This window comes from Asterias amurensis, chromosome 12, assembly GCF_032118995.1.
Source record: "Asterias amurensis chromosome 12, ASM3211899v1".
NCBI classification, from domain to species: Eukaryota; Metazoa; Echinodermata; class Asteroidea; order Forcipulatida; family Asteriidae; genus Asterias; species Asterias amurensis.
Genome location: NC_092659.1, coordinates 15411114 through 15435726, shown reverse-complemented (window position 1 = coordinate 15435726; position 24613 = coordinate 15411114). Strand labels below are relative to the sequence as shown.

The window sequence follows — 24613 nt, the reverse complement described above, 5'->3', positions numbered from 1 at the left end:
GCCCAGAATTCTGGTGAAAGCATTCGCGGACACCAATCCTCAAAAACAATTCATTCTTTCTCAGATTCAAATGTTTCTGGGTGAAAAATTATCCAAGCCATTTCAAAGGAAATCCTTTCTCAAAATAATTTATACCATAATACTGTAATTTTTTTGGGAGTATGACCCCATCTTTAAGCCTGACTGTATTCTATTGGATATCTGTATTCAATTATTCGCAGTATGGAGAATTTCTAGATGGATAATTTGATTATAACATGCAGTGCACAAGCCCAATGTTTTTTTTTGTTTTTTTTTCTAGAGTAGAGGAGGCCCTCCAACTTTTCAACATTAACAAATGGATATTTCACCATAATTCTTGGTAAATAGTCTCTGCCCACTTTGTTTCTTCCATTGTGAATCTACCCCACGGTTTTGCCCGAATGTTGAAGGGGGCATCAAACACCAACATTATCAAACAAATCAGTGACTTTACCAGGGGAGGTTGGTGATACGAGGCCAATTAACATAAAACATGGCAGAGAGTAACTCCATTATACAGTCTAAAACACAAACAGCAGTAGCACTAGAATGCCACTTGACTATCCAAAACAAAATAAAAAATTAATTTTCTTGTTCAACCTTTACACCCCTCTGCTTTCAAAAGAGGGACAACCATCTGGATTTGGAACCATGTGTCTTTTTTGGGACTGGGAGTAAACCAATAACTACCCATCTCAAGTGGAGCAGGTTTCTGACAATGATGGAATATTTGATTGATGAGGAAATACAGTGACTAGACACCTACATAAAGGACTGTATTCTCAGGGCAGCTTGCCTGCCTCCACCCCTGGGGAAAATAACCAAGATTGGAATTCAGAGAACAAGGGAAATTAGTCTGTCCCCTGGTGACAGGCCTTTTGTTCCAATACATCAAGTTATTGACACAACATTCTATGCAGAGGCTGGAATTATTTTCTTCTTAGGTATAATATCCAATCACTTAAAGGAACATTACCGAATTGGTTTTTGCTAACAAAACAGTTGCTGGAAGTGTACCCACTATAAATTATCCACCATATACAAAAACTGACAAACCTGTAGAAAATTGAGATCAATCGGCCATCTGGGTCATGAGAATTCATGAGAATAGAGTGATAAACTGATTACACATTTTTGCATGACATCGATTAAAACAAAATTGAATACATTGCTCAATGTGCGCGAAAAACCCCAAACAGGAAATTAATATTGTTTATTTCTGATCAAATATGACATTTTATGTTTCTCGGATCAACGATTTAATTTTATAAAATGAAATTAAATTGAACACCTGAACAGACACCAACTTCTTTTCTGCACAGCCTAGAAGCGCTGTTTCAACCAGCACTTTTTGTTTTACATATCAGTTCTTTCACAAATTTTCTCTAAAAGTAAATAATCTGAGTTAAAGTGACGATAGTCACTTGTCAGCACTTTCTAGCCAAGCACCACTCTTCTAGAAAAAGTTGTCCCTGGCTTCTGTTTTTACAAGACCTTAAAGGAACCTGTTGCCTTGGATCGGTCGCGTTGGTCTTTGAGAAGCGTTTGTAACTGTTTGTTATAAAATGCATATGGTTAGAAAGATGTTTTAAAAGTAGAATACAATGATCCAAACAAATCTGCCTCGAAATTGCGTGGTTTTCCTTTTACTTTGCGAACTAACACGGTCGGCCATTTATGGGAGTCAACAATTTGGCTCCCATAAATGGCCGACCGTGTTAGTCGGCGAGGTAAAAGGAAAACCACGCAATTTCGAGTGATACTTGTGTGGATCATTATATACTACTTTTAAAATATCTTTCTCATCATATGCATTCTATAACAAACGGTTACAAACGCTTTTGAAAGACCAACTCGTCCGATCCAAGGCAACGTGTTCCTTTAAACAGGTTCCAACCAGGAGTTTAATCTCACCATTGCATAAATCATGGCAATTTTTATAGCTGCCAACAGGAATTCTCCTGGACAGGTTGTGGAGCCACTGAGATATGTTTTTTCTGGCTGTCAACACGTTGAAGTATGGATATGATAATGGTGTTGACTTCTGATGGATGGGGCATTGCATTGAGGTACTAGGATAAAGGTTAATACCCAACTTGGGACCACAATCCAACCCTAAGTCATGCTACTGTAATCTGCTTGTATACTTTACTCCAAACAACCCCCCTCCCTTCAAGTATGATCATGTAGAAAGTTAAGGCATTATCAAGGTTTACAGCCGTTATACACTTTCGGAACAGAAAAAAAAAATGTTCACAGATTTATAACTTACAGGGTATACAGAAGGTAATGGTGAAAGACTTCTCTTGAAATATTATTCCATGAAATGCTTTACTTTTTGAGAAAACATTAAAACAATTATCAATTCTCGACATCGAGAATTACGGATTTATTTTAAACACATGTCATGACACGGAGAAATGCGCGGAAACCAGGGAGGGTTTTCCCGTTATTTTCTCCCGACTCCCATGACCGATTGAGCCTAAATTTTCACAGGTTTGTTATTTTATATATAAGTTGTCATACACAAAGTGTGGGCATTTAGACAATACTGTTTACCGAAAGTGTCCAATGGCTTTAACTTCAAACCGCAGCTAAATTCTGCAAGTTCTGCTAGAAAATGCCCTCTGGCATGTGCCTCTGAACGGGATCGAGTACGACTGCTAAAATCTGCAAAGCTCACATAATTAGTGAGGCACCTCTTAGAAAAAAGTTATTTGTCTCTGACAACAAGAGTTTTTCTTCATCAATTCTATGTTTTTCTAGCATTATTTTTGACATTAGCATCCCCAAAGTGTAAAAGTGAAGTAATGGAAACATTTTGGCTTGTATTACTCATATGAAACAACAAAACAAAGTTTGATGCAGCTCCACGCCAAAAACTCAAGCTGCCAATAAATATGGCATTTAGCGGGAACAACCTATAGATACAGTTCTTATCACAGGTCAACCAAACTAGTATAACAATGTTTAGTCTCATGAGATGCAAGTAATTCTCTGTCTCGCCAACAACGCCAAAATATCCTGAAAACTTTTCAAAACATTTACAATACTGAAGTAGCCTACAATGTATTGCAATATGAACCTCTCAGATACACAAATATTGTAACAAACATTCTCCCCTTTGACTTTATTGTTTAAACCTCACATGACGAACGACTGGGTTGAAATCAAAAGGTAAAGCGCCTCATGATTGAGTTCAGAAATGTCAAATGTATGGCTACACATGTTTGTTTTATTTATGTATCTGTGTTTAACCCCATTCTAAAGAATTGTTTAACAAACTGTAATTGGGTTCAACATGCTACAGTGCAAAGGACATAATGGACAACATTGGTGAAATATTTACGACATGTAGTCTGTGATTATATTTTGGGGCAAATCTTTATTTTTAAATTAGCACACCTGCAAAAACAAAAGTAATTTTGTTATGGCTAATTTATAGAGCAGCGATTCCTTTTCTCTTGAGTGTTTAGTATTTTTTGTGGAGTGGGGGGGGGGGGGAGGTAGGTATGAGTCTGAATTGTAGTTTTCTCAGTTATTGAGAGATGCATCAAACATCAAGAATAATACTTTTGTTATGGTTCCATTTTATAACTAAAGTAACGAGTGATTAGACTACAAGATATGAAAACAACACATCGTAATCTGCACTGTTCTTGAAGGACACATTTTAAGAAAATCTGGATGCTGTTAATCGCAAACAGACCAAAGTTAAAGAATTCAATCAGCAACAATCAATGGCAGGAGCATTTCCAAGACCCCGAGTCATATTACAGGTGTGAGACATAGGTTGTCAGTTGGCACTTCTTTTTGTCAACAAACTGCTAGCAGCAAAACAAATTTTGGATTTACTAAAACTGGCCTCTTCGCTGCGGCCTCCAGACATCCTCTATTCTTCTAGTTTTTCCACCAGATGCGCAGCAGAGTGAAAAGAATTTAAACAAAGGGGAACAGCGAGTTGTGTCTATCACTATCAGACCATGGATCCCAAAAGGTACCCCTGGTCAACTGTGTCTGAGATGGTCTGAGGTTGCTAAGGCTGCTGCAACAAATAACGGAAAAACAATAAAGCCCTACAAATGTCACAGTCTTATTAATTTGGGTAATTAGGCAGGGGAACAAAGTGGGGTGACGTGAAGAAGCAAGGAAAGATTCTTGAAAGGATGGGGGTTAATCCCTGCCAAAATTTGGCAAAGGGAATGTTATAAATCGACAACACCACTATTACGGGGAGGGGCTTGTCAGAACTTGCCAGGAGCAAAGAAACTGACAGTTGGAGGGAAATAAATGACGTATATGGGAATTGTCTCAGGAGATGTCACGTCTTGCAACCTACATTGTAATTGTGACAATAGCAACTTTGAGAGATATCTCCTCGCTTTTTTGGCAGAGCAGAGGGCAAATAAAGTGACACTCATACTGAAGATAAATGACTTATTCCTTGACATGTATTGACAAGGTTTCATAATGACTTGGATTTCCATTTGACTCTGCCACAGAGACAACAAGATGTCTAGAGGGCACTGTCCTTTATGAAACTCTGCCCATCATCACAATAATCTTGGTTGCGCCATTTTGGGAGTCGATGTCCCTGTGTGTTGTACACTGTATTGTTAATTTTAGGTGACACTGCATTTACACACTCACCTGGCCCAAACCTCACATAGCTGTTTAGCAGAAGATTCTGCTTAGCAATTTTCTTTGCTAAGCCAGAAATGAGTGGGATACCAGTCACAACAATGGTTACTGCATGGTATGTTGGCTGGTAACCTACTGCATGGTATTTCGGCTGTTAACAGCCAAAATACCATTTACCTGTACATTTACCAATGCTGGTAACCTATTTTTGCTAAGTAAGAGTTTTCTGTGCTTAGCAAGTTTTTGTGCTTAGGTGCTTATAGAAACTGTGCCCTGTTCACTCAAAAAAAGAGGGCAATGTTGCAAAGTTTGATAAGCATGTTAGGTGTCAATAGGGCAGAGAATGAACTTGAAAAGAGACTTACTCTCCGACTGTCTGTCCTGTCCAGCACGCTTGATCCCCCGTCGAACCCAGCTCACCATCCATGCACATCATCATAGGTAGGTTTTGGTAGACACCCCTCGACTTGTCCAGGCTCTCCACGAAATCAAGCAGCCTCTCATCCAGTGGGACTCTTGGGTTTGGTACCATGGGAAAGTCTATGGAGGGTGGGTTGGCCGCGGCAAAATCATTAAAGGGTGACGGGCGTCCTTTGGAAGCATAGCCGCATAATCTATGAACCTGAACAAAATAATATTTATAATGTGTTATCCCTAAAACTATCAAAATTCTTTCATAAGCGTAGCAAGTTATGAATAAACTTGTGTTGAACAAATACACACTTTTCAAGAAGAACATTATTCCTCGGTTTTGTGATGCAGTAAACTAACTTTTAATTTGAGTAATTAAGCCTTTAATTCTACAATTCTGTGTCTGGGGCAGGTGCGCACAACACTGTGATTTCATAATCGCTACCTTATGGAGATTAGGGAGAACAAAACAGAAAAGAGAACACAAAAGGTCACCGTTGGCGATTCCTAAAGGCTGGATGTTCCACAAGGAATGATGTGTACAAAGTTTATGGGAGGTTCTTAAAGGAACACGTTGCCTTGGTTCGGTCGAGTTGGTCTCTGAAAAGCGTTCTGTAATCGTTTGTTATAAAATACATATGGGTAATTGCATGGTTTTCTCTTTACCTTGTCGACTAACACAGTCGGCCATTTATGGGAGTCAAACTTTTGACTCTCATAAAAGTTTGCGATGTAAAAGGAAAATCGTGCAATTTTGAGTGATACTTGTGTGGATCATTATATTCTACTTTTAAAACATCTTTCTAACCATAGCATTTCATAACAAACGGTTTCAAACACTTTTCATAGACCAACTCGTCCGATCCAAGGCAACGTGTTCCTTTAACTACAGCGACAAAGGAAAGGATTCCTAAAAAAAGATGTCTCCAAAGGGAAACAAACAATAGAATGTTTGTATTTTGTAGGTATATTCAGAACATGATATTATATTGCAGGCTGGCAATATTGATATTTTTAAAACCCTGTGAATGATATTGAACAGTATATACCTCATATGTAATGTCTCCACTGTTTTCCATTGCGTAGTTGATGGCGTCGTTGAAGAGATATTCCAAGGAGCTCATAGCTTGCTGAAGATCGTTATCCTTCCTCATACTGTGCCTTATCAGGTCGATCACTGAAGTAACATAGTCGTTCCACGGAGCATCCAAGTCCATGAAGTTTGCCAGGCACCCCTTGACGACATTCAGGCAGTAGGAGTGACACGGCTGTACTCCGGTCTGGCCGTCACACACCCGGCAGTAGTTCATCTCCAGCAGGGAGCGACTGCACTTCTTACTCAGCGCCATGCTGAACGTAGCGTTCAACACGTGGCTGCCCTCTTGGACAGCTTTGAGGAGGATGCGCGACGTCTCCACAGAGTTGTACAGGAGGGTGGAGACCTGGCGAGGGATATCGCCGAAGGGTTGAATGATGGCTCGCTTGGCAGACAGGCAGTTTGCGAAGAGGGCATCGAGACGACCAACCCTGGTGATGAATTCACTGTACAAGAGTGGGAACAGCTCGTCGAAGAAGTTCCTAACACTACGCTGAATTTTGACCTGATACCAACCAGAATACATTAAAATCAATATTAATTTAAAGCATTTCTTGTGCACCATCTTGATCCGAGGATTTTCAACAATGCAAATTACCCAAAAAATCCATAAAAATTACAGCAAATTACAATTCAATAAAAATTACATAAAAAGCAAATTGAAAAGTACATACAAATGCAGCTCTATGAAATTGGGCCCAGTTGGCTGAATCAAGTAGGGGGTGGCACTTCCCGGGGTATGACTATTTGCTGGGGTACATACATTAGGGGTAAAGCAATCATAGTCCAAGTGTGAAAAGGGCCAGCTGTTACCCATCTGGGGTTGCCCCTGGGGAAAAGAGTAGTGTGAAAAGGGCTAATTGATAGCATCACAGAGACAGCCTTCCCAAAGAAAACTTTGCCGGGCTATTTGAAATTTCTCAGGCATGAAACTTGCTTATCGTCCCACGAGGAGTTCTCTTACCTGTCCTCCATTTAAATGGGTTTTGAGGTCAGCGAAAAGATCTCTGATATCGTTGTCCAGGTCCAAGGCAAAGCTGATGTACAAGATGCGGAAACTTTCTTGTACCCTGGCTTCTCCGTAGGTCAAGAGCTCCTCGTATTCAACTGCAGAATGAAAAGAAAAATGTTGGTTAATCAAAAGGTAAATATACGATTGGTGATCATAAAAAAAAATTGATTAGTTTCAATCTGGAAGCTTACTCATTTTAAAGTTTATACCAGTACCAACTAGAAATAAAAACACTTCCATCTGATGAATACCAGTGCCAACCTTAATTACAGAGCAAGTCAAAAGAAAACTATGCACTTTTAAAATTGCCTGCTGTTTTATTGTGTAGCAATTAATGTAGATACGGTATCTTCATGTGGTTGTTAGTTCACTTTTCCTGCTTCTTTTGGTACCAATTTCACTAGACTAGTTTCCATGCTTGACTGCACAAGAGGCATCTAAGGGGGTCAGGTGAAATTTGAGTTGCACCAAAATAGAAACACTTTCATCTGATTTACTCTCATTAGCATTACGTTTATTAGCATTTGCATCCTTCAAAAAAACCACTGATACGTATATTGACCACATCAACTATTTGTAGGTAGTTTCACTAAATGGTGACTCAACCATGTTGGTAGTTTTTACTAGTGATGTCCTAATTTGCTGAAAGTTTCACAGGCTGGTTGTTTGGAAAGTGAACAATCCCTTAAAAATGGGTCAGAGGCCTGAGGGTGTGGAGTATGTTATTTCTGGAACTAAACAAGACACAATAACAGGGGTATCAAGTTCCATTGTTCTTTGGCACAAACTATTCTTGTGGAAACAGCCCCAGAGCAATGCAGTAAAACTCTACCAAGACCAATCAGTTATTCACGTTTAACACTTGCTCTTCAACCAGAGCTTGTAATCAAATCATTGGACCCCAAAAAGAAGTCACCAACAAAATCAGCTCGAGTTACGCTCTTTTTTCACCCACCTGCTGCTAAACCCAGAGACCTACAATGGAATTACAACTGAGTCTCAGTCAGGTGCCAGGACAATGTGGGTACATATTGGGTTCTTAATGGTGTCAAAGGTGTCAAAGGGTGGTCATGTTATGGAAACCATACTGTTATTTAAGCTTCAGTATAGTTAATCACTTCCCATAATCATGCTTTAGGTTACTCTGATCCTTTACTTAGCAAGCTATACTGGTTCATGTTAATGACAACTCACAAATATTATTACAAAATATTTCATTGTTTCATATCTTTACATACTCCAGCACAATAAAAGCTATACCTTTTTACTTAAAACATTATTTAAAATCTTTGAAAGTACCAAATTAAAAAGAGTACAAAAAGAGTCCAGAAACCATTCTAAAAACTCCCCAGGTCTAGAAAAAATTCTGATATTTACCATATGGCGTATAAATACTTGATTCCCTCGCAAATTTATTATCGGAATTTGAGATTTCTCCAAACATAAACATCAATCATTTGGAAGCAGACAATTTAAGGATTTCATTTATACTGAGCTGTAAGACCACTGTGCACTGTAGTGGCCTTTTTTTTATTAGACCCTATGGTGTACCATGTTCTTGTCCCAGGATAATAATTTTCGGTTGTGTAAAGAAATATTTGTAAAGATGAGGTCTAAGAACTTCTGATAGCCTATCAAAGCACATTTACAATGACCCCATTACCCAAATAATCAGTGAGTAATTCCGTATTGGGCATTAAGAAATATTTGTAAAAATGAGCTATGAAAACTTGTAATAGCCTATTGAAGCAGATTTATATGACCTCATTTCCCAAATACTCAGTATTTAGTAATTCTGCATTGGGCAAAAAGAAATATTGGTAAAAATTAGCTATAAAAACTTATAAAAATCTATCAAAGCACATATGACCCCATTACCCAAATACTCAGTATTTTTCCGCCTTGGGCCTAATTTAATTGACTCACTCCAGGCTTATCACTGGATATCCTGTCATTCTGGGTCACTATGTCATTATAGGAAGCAAAACTTCCCAAAGGAAGTGTCATAGAATAGAGAGGGATGCAGTGGGATGAAGATAAACTCAGAGCAGTGGGTAAATGAGGATCCTCCCTTCGGGATCCGGGCGATCCTACTTTTGGGATCCGGGACGCATTTCCAGAAAACCGTCTTCCTGCCTCCGTGGTTACCGGAAATAAAAATTGTATTTTGTAGCCATTCAGCCATTTGAGAGCTAGATAAGAATATTGTCTGGTACAATGACTTGCTTAGTCATAATGTAAGCCCTACCGCTTACATTTGAATTCCTCAGAGACAGTTGCTATGTCAAATGGTTCAAAAGCTTTTGCATAGCAACCTCCAGTTGAGCAAACCCTGGTACCATTCACTATTCAGATTGCGTATGGATGTTCGCCATCTCTTATGTAACTATGCGAAAGCTTGCCCTGAATATAGTCTATGGAATTCCAAATGAAAGCGGTAACTTGTGCGCAGCATGTCATTGTACCAGACTTTATTCAAATCTAACTCGCAAATGGCTTATTGAGTCTGGACACCATCCACTGAGGCTTGACAGCCTGGGAGTGACACATAACACTAGTAGTGGTTTGACACCCTGAGAGGGTGTGTTGCCTGCCATTCATTATACACAAACCCACAGTTTACACCCCCAAACAAAAATGTCTCAGAAATCCTGTCATACTTCACTTTGGTCATCCAAAGTCATAAACAAAAAAATGTTCTTGTTTGTGCTTTCAGTATGCTTTTCCCTATGGACATGCCGTTTTGTTAAGAGTACAGAGAAAGGACTCTGTGCACTTAAAAAGATTTTTTTTTTTGTATTTTGTAGTCATTTTTAGCTCTGAGAAAGGGACATAAGTACAAGTCCCAATCACAACAAGTTTTTACACAACTAACAAAAAAATGTCCACATTTGATGCAAGAGCAAGAGATAAAGAAATATCTGCACAATTGTAAATCTTTGAAATCATGAAAGAATAAATTTGGATGGTCACTTAGGCGAACCCACCCTAATTGTTTAAATACACAGTTCCTTGACACTAATGTCTTGCTGTCTTTTGGCATGAGACAAGTAGGAAAGAGTCAACACACCTGTGAAAACTGAGAACAAACTTGTAACAAAATACTACTTTCGGGAAGTTCCTACTTCCCTAGAGAAAACAGTAAAGCAAGGAAATCAAATCCACAAAGTGATGTCACAAGAAAAAGTGTCTAGCTCAGTGTTTTATAGATTTTCCTCCCACTCGTTGAAAAAAAAACATCTGACAGCTTTTGAAACAAAAGACATTTTGAAATGTGTTTCTGATTCGTCCCCAATATCCCATAGGGTTTTTCTTATATTGAGTTACTAATGACGTAAATGGCACATTCCAACTGGTACCCCTGGTTGGATAGACTCAGGGTGACTGTGATGCACCCATGGGGCAACCACAATACAAGCAGTATGGTTACCAACTGGACTCTTTTCAGTATCAAATTTCTTAAAGCTACTCTGCAGCAATATTTTGCTTACATATATTACTAAATATATTGCCAGTCGAATCACATTGTTGTAATACTTCTCAGATACAAATTTGGGGGCATAAAAACTGATATCTTTTTTTTAACCACATTTTTTTCGAATTGAAATGTTTCTCACAAATGTTATATACAATCAAAAGCTGCTTTAAGTTTCTAGCCATAAGTTTGCCATTAATTTTACGAGTGATAAAAACATAAACCTTTCCTTTAATAAAGTTTTGAGAAATTGTAAAAAAAAGATTGTGGCATCAATCGCCCTGTTTAAACTTAGTCTGTATCACACAGCAGAAACATTGCTTGCCCAAGCAACAATTTTCATGAATAAGATGACATTGCCCATGACGCTGCCCATAATTTTACTAGCTTTAAAACTGGAATGAATCTGAACCACAGATCTGTCTACGAAATCAGCTGACGGCAGCCTTGCCAACAACAACTCAAACCAGGTGCCATTTCTCTCTTATTAGTATCGTTCTATAAGTAGTTGGTTTTACCAGCAGTTTATGTAGCTTTGTACATTGAAGAAACTTGAATAAATTTCCCCCTCCAGGGAAAAAAACCAGGTGAGGTTTGCATGTACAGAGCCATGGGGCTTTATAATCCGCCTTTAAAGGTTAGTTCCTAGCCATGGTCCATTACGGAAGAAACACAGAGTAGGGGTGTCCCTACAGGTTAGCTGAAAGTGTTGTTAACCTTTTGAGCATCATGCTAACCATCAATCAACATTGCTTACGATTGGTAAACTATTAATTGATATAATGTCTTTATCTCACAGATTCTACTCAACTGTGAAGGGGTAAATTTGATCTTCATCAAATTAATGTGCTCAACTCTCGCTGAAGCTTTCACGGTTCATCACCTTTTAATATGATTTGCCTTCTACAAGCCTATGCGGATGGCAAGAGTAACCACTGTTTCTACCTCAGCAGTGAGCTGCTTATGAAGCAAAACAAAATAAGATAGTGCAAAATCCTTTTTAATCTCTTAATCTTTCAGCCAGTTCAGGGAAAGAGCAAGTGGTTCAGTGAAACAATAAATGATTTTGCACTTTGAGGTCATATCCCTTTCCCAAGGGACCAGAGACCAGCTGACCTTAAGGGTCAGACAGGGACTACAGTGGTGGGAGACCAACATGCCCAAGGGACACGTCTCTGAATTAATGTATCAGAACGGCCAGACTTCATATAATGGCCATTCAATGCCATTGTTTTAAAACAATCTGGTGGTGGAATTCGATGACTAAAGCAGGGGGGTTTATTTTCAAGTGACAACAAGTTTTTTACAAACTCAGTATTTTCAAAAAGTCCTTCAAATAGTCATTTATATACCTGGGTGAAGAGAAGCAAACAATTGCACTTTTAATTAAATGAATGACATGATTGACACCATAAATAGCATTTTAACCAGCATTCTGACAACTCAACGAACCAGATACCTTTTGGTAATCACTTTTAAAATTAAAGCCAATAAAAACTTTTGGTTAGAAGCCTAACAGCACATCAAGGTACTATTTTACCTTTAAAGCATTTTTGAGAAACTTTTCACTTTAAAGTAATAGTGTGGTTGTGTAAAAGGATATATATCAGATTTTATGAGAGAAAAGAATTGAATCAGAGAAGCATTATTGTCATGTCAGCAACAATTCTCAGCAGATTTTGTATTCCAATTACAGATTATTCTCCCAGCATGGACATAGGCCTAACGCCTATCCAGACTTTCAGAAATAACTCAAAAACTCTTAATTTTCACAAGTTAGTTTTATTGTTTAATGTTTATTTGTATACTTCTACATTTATATAGGATAAAACTAAATGAGATGTTTTCCAAAAACCAAAGGTATACTTTGACTTTAAGTGTCAATATATCAAACTACAATAACCCTACAATCAATCGTTTCGTATATCCCCTTAGTCAAAACTCTTCCAGAATGACTATAACCACACCCTTTAATATGGTGGCCCTGAAGGGACATCGCATACGAGTGCGCACATATTCGCGATTTGTTTCACGACATTGCATACGTGTGCGCACATATTCGCGAATTGTTTCACGACATTGCATACGTGTGCGCACATATTCGCGAATTGTTTCACGATATTGTATACGTGTGCGCATATATTCGCGATTTGTTTCACGACATTGCATACGTGTGCGCACACGTTTGCGTTATGCGATGTCCCTTCGGGGCCACCATACTTTAATCCTTTACATCTCACCTGTTTGGTTGATGTAATGTAAACCTCTAAATAGTTTAGAAAGTTGGTTTCAGTGTACGGCTCCATCATGTGTGTGTTTTGTCTAGTTTCCTTGGGCTATTTTCATGAAGTCTTTAATGCTGGATAACATTTCTGTTTTTCCACCTTGAGCTGGTTTAGGGCCCTTATGTTGGAGTTTTAGACATTTCTTTTCAGACGCTGCATTGGAAACGGGAAAAACTATTGTTGTGACACAATTTAGCCTCAGATTTTTACTGAGGGATATGCTGCATTCATAAAGCTCTAGAGCAATGGTTTAAGTGATAACATCTGACTCAAAGAAAATAAATAAAACTTCTGAAAAGAAATTGAAATAAAGAAAAAAAGAGGTTTAAAAGAGAGCCTCATTTTACCCCAATTGATATGTAGGTCTACATGGCTGTCAACTTTTTCATGACTTGCTTTTTAAAGGGCTTCATGTAGTAGGCTCTGACTCAAGTATCTGTTACTAACAGAAAAACATTAAGGATTATGTTAACTTGATTTTACATTTTTATTCACACAGGCCAGGTCTCCAGATCCAGAATGAAGGAAAGTGTGCATCACAAAACTGCAGTAATAAATAAGAACTAACTATCACTAGTAAACTTGTGGGTACAACCATGTGTGTATATCAAAGTTTTGGGAGGAGTATTGGCTCTGAAAAGAGTCGGCTTCCAACAGTATACTCTGCTTGTCTCGAAGGAACATCAAGACCACAACGGCTCTTTTCAGAGCCAAACATCCTCCCAAAAGAGATTTACACATGGTTGTATATGCAATTTTTCAAGTGACAGTTAGGCCCTACTTTTTATTTTCCAAACCATGCAAAGCTTCAAACATAACAAACTGCAGCAAATATCCTTTCTATTCGATACATAAATAAATGGCAACAACTTTTGCACACATCAGTACAAAATCCCCTCGGGAAATGCTCATAAAAGACATTATCTACTGAGTTGGTAAACAATCCAATAAAACATAAACTATTCATTCCACAAAATAATTGCCAACAGGTTTGCCCCAGTTCACTAACACAGCAGACCACCAAATTGACATTTTCAAGTATCAGTAAAAAAGATCAGTCTGCATATTTATGTCACAACCAATCTGTTGGGTAACAGCTCAACTAATTGGCATGGTGGTAACACATCACAGAGTCCTCGGTGCCTTATTACGCTACACAAAGGTCATACAATTAAATTATTGGCACTTTGGGGGGCTTAAGTATTTCTCCAGATGGTGATATTCGCATGATGTATTGTACTGAATGAACTTCATGGTGTTAATACGATCTTTTCAGTCAGAAAATATTTAGCAAAATTAAGGAGAATGTGTGTTGGCAAAAATACTCACAGAGCTGTAAGTAATGGCAGTTGAACATAATCAAAGTACACGGGAGCTCTTGTAAACTGACCAAAGAGCATGAACTGACTTATGTGGGAGCTCCATCCAGGCAGGGGAAAACTTTCTGAACTATTAATTAGTATTAACAAAGATGTTTGATTGTTGCCGTGGGTTACTTTGATGGCATACTGGTAGTGTTATATACAGATCATTGGTTTTTAGAAGGGTACCCCAGTGGGTCTCGCCTCAAAGAACAAAACATAATGTGAAAATTTCCTTTAATAATAATACTATGATATAATACCTAGTTCTTATACAGCGCATTGACTTATCCTAGTAGCTACAGTGTAGATCGATCAAGGCGCCAGACACTATTATTATCCCAGCCTGTTCATCAGGTCTATTTAGACCATTCCTCTAACTTGCTCAACTCCCTTGGGAAGTATACAACCTCAAGCTGCTTAAATTAGCGCTAAGGGGTTTTCAAACACAGTACTGTCTCAACCCTCTCACTCAAGCTCCCATTTATACAAAGTTGTTAAATCTTGCAGTAATGATTCACATTATAAGTTTGGATAGTAACAGTACAATGTGCTACCATACAGTAGGTCTCTCAAAAAGTTGGTCCCACATACAATGTACATTGCTTTGAAATGTGAAGGAAACAAACCTGCCCTTTAACAGGTCCCAATGTTTGGACACGCGCAAGACTTGCACAGTCTATTTTGGTCTAACAACCCTCAACACAGTAAGTTACAGTGTGTTAAAAAGCACAGCTTTATACTAAAATGTAGGTTTGTTCATGTCTCAGACTAACTCCTTTTCCCCTTGAGAAACTCTGAATTCCTCTGACAGTGACAGGTTCTTAGTGTTATTGTCATGGAATGTTCAACAACCTGCTGGCAGCTAGGAGTGAAAACTCTTGGGACTTTCGATTTATTTATATTTTCTGGAGGTGACGCTTGATTTGCTCTGTAAAGAACTCCACAAAACTACCACTCTCTCTCAAGCACAGTTTGATGTATCTCTTTAATTTGTATTATGCGTTTTTTTATGTCTCAGTCCTACTCTTTTTCCCCTCGAGAAAACCTGAATTCCTCCGAGTAACAGGTTTCTTGTGTAGAACAAAATTTCACATCAAGGAAGTACACAATCAAGTGTTATATGTTGTTATGGAATGTTCAACAACCTGCTGGCAGCTGGGAGTGAAAACTCTTGGGATTTTCTATTTATTTGTATTTTCTGGAGGTGATGCTTGATTTGCTCTGTAATGAACTCCACAAACTGCCATTCTCTCTCAATGTCCGAGCTCTTTCACGCAATGTTTTTCTAACCTCTTTGTTGTAATATTTCTCTGCTGATTTAGTGAGAGTCATTCATCAAATCAACTCCAGGGGGACTGGACAGACATACTGGAAATAAAAACAGTCGACTGTCGACGCCGAATCCATATTTTGCTTAAGAATCTCTTTTGTATTTCATTGTCACAAACAGTTACAATTATATTCACCACAGATTCAAAATATGGAAAGCCTAACAGACTGACATATTGAGCCAATGGGGTGTGTTAATTGACAGGATTTTGAGTCTTTGTTGGGTTCTCGTTTGATTAGTCTTTCTCGTTTGGGGTAGTTCTTCTTGGTCAAAAGGCAGGAATGTCCTTTCAGAGTTCAGTTACACTTGATCAATCACTCATGCCCAGGCAAAGTGAAGCTCAAACAATAAAGTAGGTGCTGTGAATCACAGAAAATACAGTCTCAAGGCTAGCTGGGTAAAGTGTTAAATATGAAACCAAGTTTCTAAGGTTTACCAATGTCACAAATGCTGTCATCTTTGGAAAATTGTGTTTAAATCAGACCTTGTGTCTTTCTTTTCTGTGTTGTAAGGCGAAAACAATGTGCATTAAACCTTTAGGAAAGCATTTCATTTAATTATTTAATTTACTCTGGTTGTGAAGCTTATAACTCTCATAAAAGCGAACTTAATCACTGTACTAGCCAAGAGAGAGAGAGAGAATACAAGGACAGAAGTTTCAGTTTTGAAAACCCACAGTTAGTTAGGGACTGAAAACACGAATTCATGTTAGGCCACTCGGCGTGATTCGAACCAGGGTCATGAAAGTGGAGGGCAAGCAGAAACCACTACACCAGTCATGGAAGATTTGATTGCCTTACTCCATCATAACAAAACAAGAGGTGCATGTGGGAAATCACTTACTTGATGGAGGCGGGAGAAAGGTGTTTTTTTTTCCTATTAGAGGTTGATTTTGATAATATCCATCATTTGCAGTAACTTAGCTGACTCTCAGTAATTGCATAGAATTTTCCTACAAAGCATTTCCAAATACACTTTTCAATTGGTGTGTTCAATCCTAATGGAAAAATCAACTTGGCAGTTGTGTTAAAACCAAGGTCCTTTTAAAATTCCAGAGGAGTGAGTAACCTCTACTTAGGTTTTTTTTACCAGAGAGTAAATTAATTGTGCCTGTTTTCACGAAACCATTTATCACTTTTTCTTTTGCGAAAACCCTCCACTCATTCAATGTCTCTTTAGCCTATCCTAGCTTTCACTCAGTTGGCGTGTGAACTTTTGAAGCAACTCGGACTAGTTTGTGTTCCGTTCAGCAGAGAGTGTGTGGGGGGAAAGTGCGGTTCGGTTGTCAAATGCTGGAGGCTGTGTGTATTCACACAGACCTCTGTCGGGCAGTCGACAGGGCATTGTTGCGCCCCTTTCAGGTATACCTCCCCTCCCGCTCCCCAATTAAACATACATCACTAAGCAATGGATTGCCCATAACTTGTTGAAAAATTAGCCCTAATATTGCGCCCAGGAGTTTCTCCAGATTCCTTTAGTTATCTAGCGAGACCGAAGTATGGGAGGGAATAAAACCGTGGAGTGTCCTTGGTTAACAATACCTTGTTACCCAGCGGCCATGGCTGGTTAATCCGGTGCATAACCACAACTGTATAACAGGTCTCTCAGAATCTGAAAGCCCTCTCCGACACCAACGAAGAGCCGAACCGGCGCTACAAAACCCTGCTCTTATAATATCATAGTGTTAGGATTAGCGATCCAGGCCTAGAGCTACGATGCGTTGGGCAGTGAACCCAAAGTGTTCTATTCACTAGGAGTTTACCCCGGCAGTGATTGTCAGCTGCACAAAAGAGGCGCGCTGGTACAAGCCAGGTTTGATGAGTTGTGTTGACCCATACAGTAAGAAGCAGAAGAAAAAAAGTCGGCAGGAGCAGCTATCTTTAATGGATTCTCTTTCTGTCTTGTCCTTTTCACAGGGAACCGAACATTCCAGCAATTGAGAGGGAATAGAAGTTTGTGTGTGCTTGCATGACAATAGGGGGAATGATGATTTAGCTTCTTAACAGGATGGTCGTACAATTGCAAGATCTTCTACAGTTAATTAGAGACTGGTCATACCTATTAGATGACTTGTTAAGTGATCTGCTGGCAAACGAAATGAAGCATGGATATTTAAGAATACTTATGTCTCATTAAAATTGTCAGCATAGTGGTGCTCAGGCAACAGCCCCCCCCCCCCCCACCCACTGGACAAGCTGATCTTCTTTCGCTTGTAATTCAATTACGGAAGTTGCATAAGAAATTCTTTTCTACCATTCACAGGACCACTTCTCTAAGCTTACAACCGCCTCCAATTAAAATGTCCCTACACAGGAAGTGGCTTAGAAAAATCTGAGGAAGGTGCACAGGTCTCTATTTATGGGGATTTCACAGTTTCTTTCCACCACTTTCACTTTGTGATGGGTCATCATCAACCTTGCCCAAGATTTCTTTTTTTGAAATGCCTGGCGGTTGGTTCAGACATCAAACAAACCCGGAACAATTTGCCGAATGTGAAAACTCCTAAAATTGACAGATGATTCCGGGTTACCCAATTTTACTAGATCCAGAACCTGCAAGATTTAATAGATGCTAAATTGGCTTCGGGATAAAGAATATTCTTTTATGGTTTTACCCATACACAATGTCGCGTGTTAGCACTGTATACTCAGTACTTTCTTGAGTTCTGTGAACAAAAATAAATAAACAAAAAAATCACAGGCATATTACTTGGTCAGGGGTTTGAATCCCACCAAAATATGCCTGTGATTTTTTTTTCACAGAACTTGGGAAAGTACTGAGTAACCTCTAAGATGTTACAATTGCAGGAATTCAACAGACGTTGTGTATCACCAGAAATACAAGACCTACAATGTGTAAAATGTCTTTCTCCTTTTGGTGACTGCTTTACTTTTCAGTTATTTTAGATCCAGACTTAATACACTTACAGACATTGTGTATCACCAGACATACAAATGTGGACAATTTCTTTCTCCCTTTGAACCTCTAAGATATTACAATTCAGAAGTTTTACAGACATTGTGTATCACCAGAAATACAAACTATGTGGACAATTTTTTTCTCCCTTTGGTGACTGCTATTTACTTTCAAGAAATTTTTGAGTATTAAGGAGCTTTTGAAAAAGTCCTGAAGACAATCACATGCCTGACAAAAGGTGAAAACTGGAAAATTTCCCCAACTGGGGATGTGAAAGTTAGGACCAACGTATGGGAAAATTGTTAAACTTTTGACTCCGTTATAACAATAGGGGAATAGGTAGGCAACATAATGAATTTCTATCGATGGAAAATTAATGGGCCATTATGAGTTGAAAAGTCACAAAGACATTTTAATTCATTTGTTAATGGCCCATTAATTTTCCATTGACTCCATGGACAATGCCTGATATTATTATTTTTTAAAGGCTGAAAATGCAGCAATCTGTGAAAAAAAAAGTGTAGCCTACTTTCCTTAAGTCATTCTGTAACATAAAACATCATGAGTATAGGTCACACCACAAAATATACGCTTATTACTTTTCAAGAAAATTTGGAAGATTATAAAGGAGATTTGAAAGATTCCTGAGAAATCACATGGGATTGCCTGAAACTGGAAAATTTGCCCAAACTGGGGATGTGAAAGTTAGGACCACCTGGGAACATTAAACTTCTGACTCAGTTATTAGGCCTACAATGGGGGAATGGGTTGGGAACATAGTGAAACTCAATCAATGGAAAATTAATGGGGCATTATGAGTTGAAAAGTCACAAAGACATTTTAATTCATTTGTTAATGGCCCATTAATTTTCCATTGACTCCATGGACAATGCCTGATGTTATTTTTTTTAAAGGCTGAAAATGCAGCAATCTGTGAAAAAAAAAAGTGTAGCCTACTTTCCTTAAGTCATTCTGTAACATACAACATCGTGAGTATAGGTCACACCACAAAATATACACTAATTACTTTTCCAGAAAATTTGGAAGATTATAAAGGAGACTTGAAAAATTCCTGAGAAATCACATGGGATTGCCTGACATACGGTGAAACTGGAAAATTTGCCCAAACTGGGGATGTGAAAGTTAGGACCACCTTGGAACATTAAACTTCTGACTCAGTTATTAGGCCTACAACAGGGAAATGGGTAGGGAACATAAAGGAATTGCAATCAATGGAAAATTAATGGGGCGTTATGAGTTGAATAGTCACAAAGACCTTTCAATTCATTTGTTAATGGCCCATTAATTTTCCATTGACTTTTTCTTTTTTTCCAAAGGCTGTAAACCCTGTAATCTGTGGAAAATAGTATACACTTTCCTCAAGCCATTTTGTACAGACAACATTGTGAGTAATATTTTAGTATATACACCACAAAATATACTTAATTAGAAATTTCACAAAAGTTGAATGCACTGACAAGTCTGATCCTTAAACTTTACAAAAGAAAAATAATGTTTTGGAAAATGTGTTCTTGTCAAACTATTTGAGTTGAAATGATGCAATTACATCAAAACACCTCTGATGAAATGAAAGGACAAACAGCTGGTGGTTAGCAGAATGCTACAAAGGAAATATTCACACTCCTATTTTGCCGCTAGAGGAATATAATAGACCCTTTCAATTATTGGGATGCCCAACCAATCATGGTATTTGGATTTCTCTAACCGCCAAATCCTGCAGCTCAGGGGCATGTGGTAATCCATAACTAAATGCCTATAAACCTGTGGAATCATTCGCTGTATGGAAATATGAATGGATGTAAGAATGCATGCATAATTCGGGGGAAATGGTGACACGCAATGTTGAAGTACTTTACTATCAATAATTTGAGCAGTATGGATAAATACAATCACATTTTATTAGTTTGTATGGACAGTTAGTCATAATGGATTTAAGAATTAATTTGTTTAGAATTTAGTTGAAGTTTACTTGTACGGCATGAGTTATGTAGATGCCAAATGTTCTTCATTATAACCCAAATCATGACAAAACCATGACACTATTATAAATATTAGGTTTGGGTAAATTTAGGTTTGATTTAATTTGTTTGTATAATAATACCCAAACCAAACAGTGAACGGTTGGGTGATGTGCGACCACAAAGAGGATTTGTGGGGAAGGGATCATTCAAAGGCTACTATGATTTGTAGCTGTAGATTTTAAACTTCACATAAGGTAGAACACTTTTCACTTTACAGTCCGAATACAAATGTTGTTTTTTTGTACCAAAAAAATGTATTACAGGCTTTAGCTCTCAACAAAACAACTTGAAAATCATACTTTTAAGACACTCAGTGAACATCCAAAGATCCCTCTGAGTTTATTGCACAAAATGCCATGTTGACTTATTTTGCCCCAACAAGTAAAATGAAACTAATCTCCTTCGATCTATACAATCTCCATTTCAGAGTGTTTTTCTCAAGAGTATGAAGAGAGGCCGCAATGGACTACAAATTCCTCCCAGACAGACGAGACTACCCACCGCATAACACATGACTGTTCATGCAAGAAAAATACACCTGAAATTGACCTCTGTTGGACTGAAGAGAGAAACACAAAGGTGTTTTGTTCGCTGTGGTGAGGGAACACACTGAAGAAAATACTTTAAACCTTGTTGACTTTGGGATTTGCGTCATGCGTTTGGATTGGCGGCTATATCAGAAACAAGCTTATGAAATTTTAAGTTTGTACTTGAAGTTCGCAGAGGCACCTGTATGCCTATATTGCAATATGATGAATCCAGTCTGGAAACTCTTTGTACATAATTATAATAATTTTGATACACAGATTCATCATATAATGCCAATAAAGAAGTGAATCAAATTATTTCCAAGACATTTCACCTTTGATATTCTGATGATTGCAAAACAGGTTTGAGGCAAACTCTAATAAAAGCATCTTCTCAGCATTGTACCACATTGTAAAAGATCCATGAATGGTCAAAAATCGACCTCCACTCCAATGACCAATTTTAGTCTTTCACAAACAGACCATTTCTCTAGATTCTTATGGAAACTGAAAAATGTATTTTAAGTATTTGTAATTTTCAAAACAAAAAAGGCCTCACTTTTGAAAATTTTGTAAAAGTTTTGGGCTTTGTAAGAACCCACCACAATGGTAATGCCGTGGTAAGGTTGTCTCCTCGCTTTGCTCATACTATAAGTAAAAACCAGTTTAGCTACTGGATACAAGGATGAAAAACAGTAATCATCAATCACAACTAGTTTTATGCTTCCAAATTCCACTCGTTAACTTTAATGTTTATAGCAGAAACCTGCGTACACCTTGTTAGGTTGTTACCCTATGCTGTTACCTGCCCTAGTAGAAAGTTGCCAATTCATCAAAAAAATAAAGTTAAATTGAATTTTTCTCCAGTTACTTGTTCTTCTGAATCCTATAAAACACACTTTAGTGTTATTGGAGTTTCATCCTGCCACAGGCAGAATTCTCATCATCAGCCCAGACTCATAAAACCCCTCTGGAATCTGACCCTGGTACAATTAAGCAAATAATTTATGGCCAACAGTTGGTCACCTTAAACAGTATTTTGATGGGGTCAACCATGCAATGTCATTCCATTATCTCACTCTCAGCCTTCTCTCCTTTAATATATAGGCTGATAATTCCAAAAACCTGTTGGGAAGGTTAGGTATTCTGCAGTATGAAAGAAGGACAGGAATATTTTCAATTGAAAAAAAAACTTGATTTGTATGTGACAAAACTGACGTCAATCCCCCTTTGTACTTTTCAAATGTCAGAGTGGGTAGCTACAATGTAAGCACGGTGCTTTATCATTCTATTTCTATAATTGATTTTAAAGTAATGAATGCATGTTTGAGCAGTTATTTACAGGTGCATACTGCCTTATCTGAACAAAACTGTGCACATGCTGATAAAGCAAGCATAACTTTATGATCCGATACTGAAAACTAACTCAGTTTATTTTCTCACAAGTCCATCTGGTTTGCATGCCAAAAACTAGAACCTTTTTGAAGAGTCCTCTGCTAAAATGGCGATTTTTGGCTAAGAAAAGCTTCTTAGCAGAAATTTACAGGAATTTACAGGAATTCACCATCCGGCACTGAAAACTAGGTATTTGTTAGATCTTCAATAATGTGTACATGTAATAATAATAATAAAGATTATTATAATGCGCAAAACATATCCATCCAAGGGGTCCTCAAGGCGCTCACAAGAAGAAAAGCAATTAAAAATGGCATGTCATTAGGTTTGAGTTCAGTCTCGCATGTTTTCACTGAGTTAGGTATGGAGTTTGTTCCACAAGCATGGAGCGACGGAAGTAAATGCTCGATCACCCGAAGATCGTTTTTCTACTCATGGACGAATGGTCTTTTGATTTATTCCCTTTTACTCTACCACCCCACCCCCAACCAAAGTCACTTTTACCTAAAACAAAACATTCTGTAGTCTGTAGACCTAGTAGAGTGATAGTGTTTCAGTTCTACACGCATGGGCTTAAAACAATCTTAAACCCATTCTAGTTGTCTACTCTTTGTGACATTTTTCAGCGAGATGACCACCATTTTGAAATAATTAAACTGCAACTGGAATTGCTTAAATCATAAACAACTATGCACAGAACTTATATCACATTGTACCCCATGGCATGGCTGCATGGTGAGTCTATCATTCAAAACCGTCCACGTGGATGATATAAATGGTCAACAGGTATAGGAGGATTACTTGGTACATCTGACATGGCTGGTTTGTTGTATTGAATCCATCAAAACCCAGGTAAAAACAGAAGGAGTTAACAAAAATTAACAGGACTGAAGAAATGCATCTTTGAAATTTCAAAAAGAGAAAATGGCAAGACCCACACATTTTGTACATGGTTTTTAGGCTGTTTTGGGGTTTGTTTTTTGTGGGGCACAAATTCTTTTGGGGAGGCACTCATTTATTATTGAGGGAAGGGAAATCAGCTGATAATCTGATGCATATTAATTCACTCATGAATTACATTTGGGAAAGAAGTACACTGAAGCTTTGAAATCTATTGAAAGAAATCCAGCATTGAATTCGCAGCAACAAAATCTAACAACTCCCTTGATAGTTTATTGGTTTTCAGTTACAGTATCGCTGAAGAACAAACATCTCACAAGAGACGTAACACGAGTGGCTGAATTATTTATTATTCGAGTAGCTATCCTGAATAGCCCAATCAGGGAAAAATCACTACTTTCTTCCAACAGGGCATCCGTGACGGAATACTGTATGAAGACATTGTGGAAGACACTGTCAACCTAACAAGTCTTCATCAACCGAACAACTTTAAAAACTTAAAACAAAACGCTCCAAACTTAAATTTTACAGGTTGCCCTGTTATTAAAGGGGCAGTTGGACTGATTTAAAGTGCTTGAACATTCCATTGATGCAGTAGAAACCTCACTGACTGGACACAAAAGAAGTGTACTGAGAAGTTTGCTTCAGAAGGTTAGAGTTAATTTAATCAGTGGATTACCAACCAAGAGGTTATCGTTTATTCAGCGGTATCAAACCAATACACATGTTGACTCTTGGTAAAGTTATTTGATTGATTTTGAGTAAAGTAAATTGGTTTACAAAAGAGAACACTTTAAATGAAACAGTGTCCCTCTTAATGTGAGATCAGACGGTACTTAAAATGTTTGGTTTTGAAGTGAGCATTTGCCAAGCTATTGCTCCTAGAAACAGTTATAGGTCAATATTGATTGTCATTTTTAACAGGTGGCACAGCGTAAACATCCATCAGTTGGAAGTTTGAAAGAAGATTAAGATTGTTATGAAAAAAGAGTGAGTGAAAGGAAGTATACAAAGTGCAGAAATAAAGATCACCAAGTAGACATTCCCTTGAAGGTCGGTTTATAGTCGGTCGCGCGATGGAAATCTTGACGCTCGAGTTTATAGTCATCGCTGAGGAGTTTATAGTCGTCGTTGAGGCCTAAAAACTGTGGGGTTTTTTATCGCACGTCAAGATTTTCATCGCGCGACCATCGCTCGT

At 38.1% G+C, this 24613-nt stretch overlaps 1 protein-coding gene across 1 annotated transcript in view; it reads right to left on the bottom strand.

The window, feature by feature from the left end:
* Positions 1-24613, bottom strand: part of LOC139945585 (glypican-5-like) — a 60898-nt gene that overhangs the window by 20458 nt on the left and 15827 nt on the right. Inside the window, exons 3-5 of the mRNA XM_071942985.1 lie at positions 7134-7276; positions 6123-6674; positions 5028-5284 (exon numbers count right to left, since the gene is read on the bottom strand). Of these exons, the coding sequence (XP_071799086.1) occupies positions 5028-5284; positions 6123-6674; positions 7134-7276 (952 nt within the window). The remainder of the gene's footprint in view (positions 1-5027; positions 5285-6122; positions 6675-7133; positions 7277-24613) is intronic.